The 10772-nt window shown below is 33.1% G+C and overlaps 1 protein-coding gene across 2 annotated transcripts; it reads left to right on the forward strand.

Annotated features, from left to right (window-relative positions):
• The first annotated feature begins 2563 nt into the window (after window positions 1–2563).
• LOC101248311 (ethanolamine-phosphate cytidylyltransferase) lies at window positions 2564–9960 on the forward strand. 2 transcript variants are annotated; one of them, XM_004242816.5, is made up of 10 exons: window positions 2564–2703; window positions 3446–3879; window positions 4618–4853; window positions 5364–5542; window positions 6599–6670; window positions 6780–6847; window positions 6995–7115; window positions 7892–7957; window positions 8106–8228; window positions 9453–9960. In XM_004242816.5, exons 2-10 carry the CDS (start codon window positions 3527–3529, stop codon window positions 9522–9524), a joined length of 1290 nt encoding a protein of 429 aa, XP_004242864.1. In that variant the 5' UTR covers window positions 2564–2703; window positions 3446–3526; the 3' UTR covers window positions 9525–9960. The 2 variants fall into 2 exon arrangements, with proteins under 2 accessions (XP_004242864.1, XP_010323368.1); XM_010325066.4 differs by having other exon boundaries at window positions 2617–2885.
• The last annotated feature ends 812 nt before the right edge of the window (window positions 9961–10772 follow it).

A 10772-nucleotide genomic window follows, 5' to 3' on the forward strand; every position in this document is an offset into this window, starting at 1 on the left:
TGTTGTCTGTTGTTGTCTTCTTCACAACCTACACTCAGCCTACACTGTTCTGATCTAATCTCGCTCTGATACCACGATAAATTCTAGCAAGGAGTTCGAAATTACTCCATTGAAGCTTCTAGGAATAAGCTGAGTTTGAAGAAGAAGAAGAAGAGGAAGAAGAAGGAAGAAATTGTTATTCTTATTCATGAATATTACATGTGATCTGTATATATATATACAAATATAGTGCAACAATGTTAATCCTCTAACCAACTCTAATCATTTCACTCACGCTTACAACACACACACACTAACTAACTGAATCTGCAGCTAACTAACCATGTGCATACAAAGCTAACTAACCAACTGTATTAACAGAAAATAGGAAAACTAACAGCCTAATTGTATTAACTAACAATGGGAAAGTTAACAAATTGATAAATATACTTACATTAAAAAAAAAATTTCAATTTTAACCTTAATCTTTCTATATTAGTTTCGAAAATTATAAGCACGCTAAAATTATTATTTAAATAACCTCAACAATACTTACATAGATTAAAAATTTCAAACTAGCGTGTGATCTACTCTGTTTGTTCACTTTTAGTAAATGTGAAAATAAAAATTTATTTAATAATATAGATAACTAAATAAAGATAATTTAAAATGAACTATCAAAAAGAATAATTTCTAAAGTCATTATCCTTTTTTCTAATAGCAAACAACTTCTATTATTTTTAAGAGAACAAAACAAATCGCAATAAAATCTGTTATACAATATTTTTTTTAATTTTTTTTAAATTTAACTTGTTCCTTAAATTAAAAATGGATTTTCTCCCTTACTTTTAGCGACTCAAGTGAGTTTTATTGCGTTCTATTCATACCTTTTTAGTATTAAATAATATTAATTTAATAAAATAGTATTCCTTATTAATAGAATATTTCTTAAGAGTTTATTTTATATTTTTCATTTGTTGTTACATTAATGTTCATTTATCAGAATTTGCTTCTTTTTATTAAGAAAAAAGTATTTCTTATCAGATATTTTTTATACTTAAACTTGGATCCAAAACCTCTAATTATTATTATGATTTATGATACTCAAATTCAAACTCAATTTTTCTTAGTTAAATAAAAATATACCCTCCAATACATCACATCTATAATAACTTTCTTAACAATTATGTCAAACTCAATAGGGCTGGGCCTAAAATATAGAAAATCATTCCAACTGAAATTTTTCCTAATTTGATATTTTGTATGTTATTTGAGAGTAAAATTTTAATATTATGATATTTGAGTTTGGGTTTAGTATACAATAATAATATCAAGGGCAACTTTCACAATAGCAAATAAAAAATTTATATTTATATGCTATAACAAAGTTTTCATAATTGCGTTCAATAGCAAATATAGAAACTGTATGATTCGCTATATATATACAGTTGAAGCAAATTGTATAAAACGAAATGCATAAAATAAGAAAGAAAAAGACACTTGGGCAGAGAACTGTATAAAAAACGAAGTGTATAAAACGAGTTGTATTATTATAAGTGTATAGAACGATTATATATACAATTTGAATTTGTATAAAATGAGAAAGAGAGAAAGACAAAAGAGACTTGACAAGGAATATACAATTGAATCGAATTGTATAAAACGAGAAAGAGAGAAATTATATACAATTTGAAAATTGAATAAAACGAGAAAGAGAGAGGCAAAAAAAACTGGGCAAGGGAGTATTTTTATTGTACAATTATAAATGTATAGAACAAAAATATATGTATTTACATGTGCATATACAATTTTCTCACGCTTTATACAAACAGAAACACAATTTATACATTTCGCTTCTGTTTGTATAAGTGAGAAAGGCGAGGATGGCGAGCGAGATTTGGAAGAGTGGCGAGCGAGATTTGGAAGAGGGGAGAGAGGAGAACAAAAATATATGTATTTATACAATTTTCTCTGCTTTATACAATTAGAAACAATTTTCATACACTTGTATTTGTATAAAAAATGAGGAAGCGAGCGAGAGATTGGAGGAGAGTAGCGAGCGAGATATTTGGGAGAGAGGGGTATGACACAATTAAATTAAACCCTAGCTACTCCATTTATTTTAGTTATTAGTTTGCTATAATATACAATTTTCCCTAACATCAATATTTACTTAATAAAGGTCATATATCAACATATCTATTACTCATTGTACAAGTTTTAAGAGAAAGTTAAAGAATAAACATAAGCAATCCAAATAGATATACATTTTAGTTGTATCAGTTAGTTTTTCTTGATATCTTCTTACTTGTTGATCTTCTATAATATCGTGTCTCCTCATAAAAAATAAAAATAATTGAAGAAATAACATCATTTTGTAATACAATCGATTATAACTTTAATACGGTACTATCAAATACCATACTAAACTAAAATTTCTTTACCATATATCATATTATCCACCAAATTTTTTAAAAATTAATATCTACTATCTACTTTTAACCATCAATTATCAAATTTAAAATTTAAAAAATGTGAACCGAATACCGGAAGTCCAATATATGACAGTAACAAAATAATTTTAAGTCCCCACACTAGTACATATAAATGCAAAAAAGAAACAAACATATTACTACTACTATTATGATATTTGTGAATCTCCTTAACAATTAAGGAAGAAGAAAGGAAGAAGAAACAAGAAAAGGGTAAAAAGGAGGAAGAAAGGTTAAGATTCGATCTGCCATAAACACACACTCTCTCTCTTTCTGATTTTTATATTCGTTTTTTTGGGATTCTGATTCGGATGTGGCGTTAATTTCAATGTAAAATACTGTAACAAATCATATACTCTTATCATTGTTTCACTACTACTCGAAATTCTCAACTTCATCCTCCTCCTCCTTCAGGTTCATTCATTTTTTTTTTTGCAATACCCATTTTGGGTGTTCTTGTTATTGTGGATTTTTTTAGTTTAATATATTGCATTGTGTTTGGAATTGGAGTTTTGATGAATGAATCTTTATGTCATATTCAGATCTTATTTTCTGATTGTTTTGCTTGATTTTTAAGTACGTAGTAACAATAAAGTTTGTATCTTTGGTTATTTTGTTGCCTAATTTGTGAGAATTATTGATAGTTTTCATCTAATTTGGTTTGCATAGGTGATGGGGTTAAGATTATGCTCTTTTTCAGCTCAAATCAAACTGAAAAGATTGTAGAATATTGTTTTGAGGATATCCAGTTCATGTGATTCACTTTTTTGGCTGTGCTAATTCTTGACTATGCTTGATTTTGGGTTTTTCTGGTTAAAGGGGATGATTGGGGTTTTCTATTGCTGAAATGATTAGATTTGATTAATTATGTATGGGTTGAAAGGGGATTGTTGAATCTTGTTTGGATAAAAGATTGATCTCCATAATTCATTTAACTTTCTTTTGGCTTTTTTGCTTGTTGCTTTTAATTGCAGGGCCTCTCTTCCTCTTTTGTAGTATAAAGAGGCCCTCAAGGAGTGTGAGAGGGTAGGAGGAAGGGAGGAGGTCAATCATCAATGGATTTCGAAAGCAACAATTGGGTTTGGGAAGGGATGTATTACTATCCACGCCTTTTTGGTGGAATCATGCTGACTGCAGCACTGCTCGGGTTATCCACGAGTTATTTTGGTGGGATCAGTGTTCCTACGCTTCTTTATCCTTTTCCTTATCTAAGTATCTTCTATAAAAAGAAGCATGAGAAGAAGCGTGTTCGTGTTTATATGGATGGTTGTTTTGACCTGATGCACTATGGCCATGCAAATGCTTTGAGACAAGCAAAAGCCTTGGGAGATGAACTGGTAGTTGGTGTTGTCAGTGATGAGGAAATCATAGCTACTAAGGGTCCTCCAGTTTTGTGCATGGAAGAAAGGTATGTGTAGATTGCCATTTTTTTCAACTCCTGTAAATGTTTTAACTTTTACTTACCATCTGTGAAATATCTTGCTCAAGGAGAAAGGGAAAGAGTATTGATATGCTCTGAGCTCTACTTTTCAGTCTTAACTGTAGGAATGTGTTTATATTATCCTATATATGGTTCATGAAGGTTCCAGTTCGTAACGGTATGGCCTTCTTAAATCCAGAGTTATTGGTGAAGGATATTGCTAGGGATCATTGCCATATGTATTGATTAGAGTTATCGTGTTCTTCCAGCTCCATCTCCGAGCTTGATGGTTGTAACTGGAAAAGCCTAATAGGGTAGTTTGTTAGCAGTAACAAGTCTATCTATGGTTTCTTGAAATTGCTTTTTGACTTTGTAGTATGACGAGCCTAACAAAATGATGTTAAGATTATTTGAGACATAAAGGGGACTATTGTGGAGAGTTATTTAAACTTTATGTATCTTTCCCTACAGTATTTGCTTCTGTTTACCTGTTTGCTGATTTATCTATTTATTATTTTCCTTCTTAGTTTATCTGGTGTGAGATCGTGCGGTGTTTAATAGTTTAAACTTACGTACTTGTATTACAAAAGATTTACTTCAGGCACATGATCAAGTATGTAGTTCCATTTATTTCATTCATTTTCTTATGGGGAAACACTTTTGTGCGTTTTAACTCTTTCAGTTAACTGGAAGTTTTGTATGTCACTAATTTGAGGTCCTCTACAGACTTGCTCTTGTTAGTGGCTTGAAGTGGGTGGATGAAGTGATTTCCAGTGCTCCTTATGCAATTACTGAAGACTTCATGAACCATCTATTCAATGAGTATAAGATTGACTACATTATACACGGTGATGATCCCTGTCTACTTCCAGATGGAACTGATGCTTATGCCCTAGCCAAAAAAGCTGGTCGGTACAAGCAAATCAAACGAACTGAGGGTGTCTCCAGCACAGACATTGTAGGTACTGCATCTCTCCTTTTCTCCATGAGTTCTGAAAGTTTTGATCTGTTGCAAAGCATCTTCGCCAAATGAGTTGTACAAAAGAACAGAGTTTTTCTCTAAATTGCTTTTCCCACAAGTGCTATATGTATATATATATCTACATGTGTATATACAGTATATATATGGTAGAAACTTACCAAGGCAATTGATTTCCCAATTTCTCTGCTCTTCTTCTGCCTTCAATATTTTGATTGTCAACAAAGCATGCTCCTCGATGCTATTTGAAAATCTATTTTTTCTGCCCAAGTCTCCTCTTATGGTTCCCAGTAGCACTATTTATTTTCCTGAAAGTATCAATTGCTCCCAAATTGATTTGCCAAAAACTAGTGAATGAGAATAGAACAAACATACCTTTTTTGAAGTCTTCCAAAACTAAAAGAAGTATTGTTTCCACGAATCACATACTGGCTAAAAGCAATGAGATTAATATTTGGTTTTGGTGATGCTTGTTTGAATCACATTTTTGTAGGGAGGATTCTTTCTGCTTCTAAAAGTGGAGATTCTCCTCAAGATTGCTCCAATTCAACTCCGGTTGGCGAAGCTGATGATATAAAAAATAAATTTGGTGCTGAAAAACAGGCTAAGGGTGGTCAGATGTCTCATTTTTTGCCCACTTCAAGACGAATTGTGCAATTTTCAAATGGCAAGGTACCCTAAGTTGTACTCTTTGTGAAACTTCATGTTATACTGGAGTATGTTTGCTTTCTTCTTGTTGAGTTCAAACGTGAACTTTTGAGTATTACTTTGAAGGATAAATCAACTGTATAGCAAAATTTCTTTGGAGAATTTATTTCTGAATGAATACTTTATGGCAATTAAAATAGTTTAAGATGAAGATACCATTGCCCTTACTTTTGCCACGGTTGGGACTTTTTCAAAGAATTTCTCTAGATGACACTTCAAATGGAGAATATTATAGTGATGACTTTAACTTAAATATAAACCTTGCTTTTGGGCGGGTCGAGTCCGATAATCCCTTCTAATAATTAAAGCATGCTAGATGGCGTTGAGAAACACTATTTGAAATCTCTCACAATTACTTCCCATATTACATGTGCAACCTCCTGACGAGAAGTTTAATATAAATTATTAAGGAAGAGTCTTCAATGAGTGTGTCTTATGCTAAATCTCCTTAATGTATTTTTTAACTTCCTATTAGCAAAAAGAGCTATGCCTCAACAAAAGCTAGTTGTGGTTAGTTATTTGAATCCTTAGAATTCATTTCGCTCTGCTTTGACCACCATCAATATAATCCTTTTTAATTTCCAATCCCATCCATTATTTTTTTTTCACATTTTATGAAATTCAAAGTTTACAAGCACACAAGTGTATACATGGTTATCTAGTAGAATCAAGTTAGGTGCAAGCGCGGCTATAAGGAGATTATAGATGACTAAAGAATATCGAGCTACACTGGAAAACTTAATAAAAACTATGATACTCTATTATAAACCTGATTCAATTTTTTTTGGGAGAACGCAATTTCTTATGGATTGAACGTCGCTTTTGTTAACGTAAATGTATCCTTCTGAAGTTGAAACAAGGAAGGAAGATGATAGAATTTTTGCTTCATACAGAGCCATGATCATGATGGTTGTCGAAGCTGACTAAATCTTGTTCACCTTTATTTTGATAATTTTAGTGTAACCTTCTCTTTTCTTGGAGAGGCAAACATAATTATTCGTATACTATTTCAATTCGTAGGGGCCTGCGCCTAATTCTCGAGTGGTGTATATTGATGGTGCATTTGACCTTTTCCATGCTGGACATGTTGAGGTAAGGACTTTTTGTAAAGGTTTATTTATGTTGTCATTTCATGGCACCGGTTTCATGCTATCCTGCATCAAAATAACTTTACCCATAAGTTATTTTTTCCCTTCCTCAGATTCTCAAAAGTGCAAGGCAGCATGGAGATTTTCTTTTAGTTGGTATTTATCCTGACCAGACTGTCAGGTACATGGTATTACTGTTTTGATCTATGTTCTTAGACCACCCATTAATTGAGCCTGCTTTCTAATATAATCGTAATTTTGTTTTTCAAATTTCCATAATTTGTACAGTAAGCTCTATTGGATGAAAATTACTTCTAATTTCTTGTAGTGAACTTCGTGGACATCAGTATCCACTGATGAATCTGTATGAGCGTAGTCTTGGTGTACTTGCATGCCGTTATGTTGATGAGGTTATCATTGGTGCCCCTTGGGAAGTAACTCAGGATATGGTATGCTTACTTACAGCTACATCTGTATGTCTCCCTTAGTTTTGCACTTAGTAGTCTCATAAATATAGGACTACTTATCAGAAAAGAGCACCACATCTCTTTTTAGAGATTTCCAGGTGTGTTCATTTGTTAATATGAGAAAGGAAAAAAAGAAGCATTTGTTTTTATTTGGATATTTGGAAAAACAGAAGCTTTCCCCAGAAGCGTATGAACTGTAACATTATTTTGGGGCTTTATCCCAATTGTTAGGAAAAGAGAAGGCCGGTATCTAAAAAATGTATCAATTGGATACATGTTAGTGTCTGATAAATTCCTATTTGTTGTGCACTTTTTTGTATCTAATGTCATATCAAATTGCTGGACCACATAATGAGTTCAGACTTATTCTTTCCCTTTAACTGATGATTATATTGTTAATCCTTCATGGCTTCACCATGATCTTAAACCGGTTTGATGCTTGATCCAGGACCATACCACCACTAACATGGTACATTGGCATGACACTTATCCATTTTTCTATGATTGGAAGTGTGATGCTCTATCATTTGAGCTCATAAACTGTACACAGCACTCCTAAAAGATGCTGCATGATGCAAAAAATAAAATAAAAGCAGATGTTAATGTGTTTGTCACTTCTTGCACAGGGTTTTGTATTTAACTAGTTAGTAGGTGTTGTCCCTAGATTCCTATGTTTCAACTAGATGGAAATAGAAAAAGAAAATTGTATGTCTTTCTTGTTGCTGATTCATTCTTTCCTTTTGTTTGGCATGGGTTAGATAACAACTTTCAACATTTCTTTGGTTGTACATGGAACGGTTTCTGAGAGCAACTTTTCCACAGAAGTAAGTCTATACACTATTTGGTTGTTCCATCCTACAACTTTATGTTTTTAATTGACCACTAGAAAAAAGAGAGCTTGATGATTTCCAAATTGATGAGCAATATAATATGGAGAAGCATGTTATAAATGAAATATTTTTTCTGATACAGGGAGGACAGGACCCATATGCAGTTCCTAAAAGCATGGGAATCTTCCAAGTAATTGAGAGCCCTAAAGATATTACAACTTCTTCAGTTGCTCAAAGAATCATCGCTAACCATGAGATTTATGTGGTATGTTGCATTAAGCATTCTCTAGCTACCTAGTTTTTCTTGGATTTCTCTAAGGCTGTTTAGTTTTCTGATAAGCTACTTACAATTTTGGATTTTGAGCTTTGGTGCTTCTGTTCGCATTCTCACACATACACTAAGGAGTTGTTTGGTAGAGTGTATTAGCAAAAATAATGCATGCATTAGCTCCGTGTATAGCTAGTACCTTATTTGGTACACTTTTTCATGCTATGCTATGTATAACTAATGACCATGAATTTCTAGGTATTAGCAATGCAAAGGGATTTAATACCTGCACTAGCATGATCAAAGACCCGATACCCCTCAAAAGCCTTTTTACATCTTGTACATCATAATTGTGAAGGATATTTTTGTAAATAAATATTTTATACAATACATACTATATTTGGTACACCAAATCAAACAATGCATAAGAAATAATCCATGCATAACTAATGCAAGCATAACTAATACAAATACTAATACACTCTATTGAGCATTATCTTTATACACTATCAAACAATCCCCTAACACATTAATTGACAGATAAATGACTCTACAAGTTCTCATCTCTGACGAGATTTCTCTTCAGCGGTTAAGCTTTCTCATTTAAAGAGACATAATTTGGATTTTGGGTCTCTAAGCTTGTGTGTACCCCCAAACGAAGATGTCTTGTCATCGTAATAACATAGGTTTGCTGGAATTCTTTTATGAGCTATGCTTTTAGTCCTTCCTCTTTGAGGCGAGGCGTTTAAAATCTTACCGATATACCATTACCTCTGGAAGTCTCAGTTTTGGCTACACAGACACCCCCCCAAACACGATTTTTTTTATACATGAAGTAGATACGTCCATGGATAAAGTTATGCATTTAGGTCCCCTTCTTAGTTACTGGCTCATGTAGTCCTGAATGTTGATCAACTATGATGGTATATAATATTGGAGATCAGCAATATTATTAGTTCAAGGAGCTTACCATAAATTTCATAAGTTTCTCCCATATGTTTTGGGAGAAACTTATCCACAAAGAAGCTAGCAATGGTTGATTGGACCGAGATGGCTATATTGTTTTCAGTTCCTTCAACTATTAATCAAAATTAGTTGATCGATTGATCCAACTTGTACAAAAGAATGACTAATCATGTTAGATACCCAATCCCTTCTTAATTTAGCATCTCTAAGCTCTTTTAGCAACTTTCATGAATGATGGCTTGTTGACTTATGCAGAAAAGAAATACCAAGAAAGCAGCAAGCGAGAAAAAATACTATGCGGAAAGGAAGTATGTATCTGGTGATTAAGTTTTACATCCATTATTCTGGCCCTCGTGTAGCTGACTTGTTCTAGGCGAAGTTGCTCCCTTTCTGAGGTAGTTGTTCCTGTACTTTTGTATTTGAAAGATGTATGAACAAGAAGGGAACAAGATATAAGAAGAAAATACCTACCCTAGACAGAAGAGCTAGAAGTTTTTGGTTCTATTTTTCATTTATTTTGGCTGTAACCTTCCTCCTCGGTGAGTTGCCGAAGATGGTTAAGCTAATTTCCTAATCTCAGGAATCACAAATTGATTGTTGTATTAATAGTTAATTTAAGATCCATTTTAAAAATTTCAAGCAGTTTGACTTGACTGCCTCTGTACATAAACTAGGTCTTGATTCTGTTATTCTTTTTGTCATAAAATTTTGATGATTATAACTTTATAAAGGATTCCTTTTGGGATGTGATTGGATCTATAAATGATTTTGTCCATGTATTCTTTTGAATTAATAGAATTTGCAGCAATAGATCATTTTTTCTGTACCCTTATCGTATGAGTTAATGATCAATTAGTGTTGACTGTTGATCTATGTATAAACTTAACTTGTTTAGCTAATCTGGATACAAGCTTGCCCTGTACGCACAGTTTTGAACAATTTCTCTCAGGACACTTCACCGATTCATTGTTTTGGTTGAGAAATTCTCTGATTACATTCCATCTAATTTGAATTAATGCAGCATAGCACATATCAAACATATTTTGCTATAGAAATTTCATTTCACTTGACAAATCCAGTGAGACCTAACCCTCCTTCCCTTTTGGGTCTACACTCTACAGATGAATTCCCAGGCCACTAGAGGGCACCTAGTGGTGACATATTGCTGTGAGCACATGTCTAGGCAATAGAAACATGGAAGACCAGTAACTATGAATCCACAGCAACACTGAATTTATCAATAGCAACATGCCTACTTAAGATAGGTTCATTGAATCCTAGCTTCTAATTCTCGCTGTTAGTTTGGAGAGATAGGTATCTCCAGATACCTAAATGGTAGTGTACCTCTTTTATACCCTGCCATCCTCTATACACTATGGCTCCATATTTGAACAGAATATGTTTGATTTGGATACATTTGTTGTTAGTCCTGAAGCATTAGAAAAGTTTTTAAGGCCCCTGAGCACAAGTACTCCATACATATGACAAGTAATAACGGGGAGACTGTGAGTCTCTCTTCCTCAATCCTTTTCTCTTTGTTGTTCCAATACCAGCCTCCATCATTTGCTAGTGTAT

This window comes from Solanum lycopersicum, chromosome 7 (genome assembly GCF_036512215.1).
Source record: "Solanum lycopersicum chromosome 7, SLM_r2.1".
NCBI lineage: Eukaryota > Viridiplantae > Streptophyta > Magnoliopsida > Solanales > Solanaceae > Solanum > Solanum lycopersicum.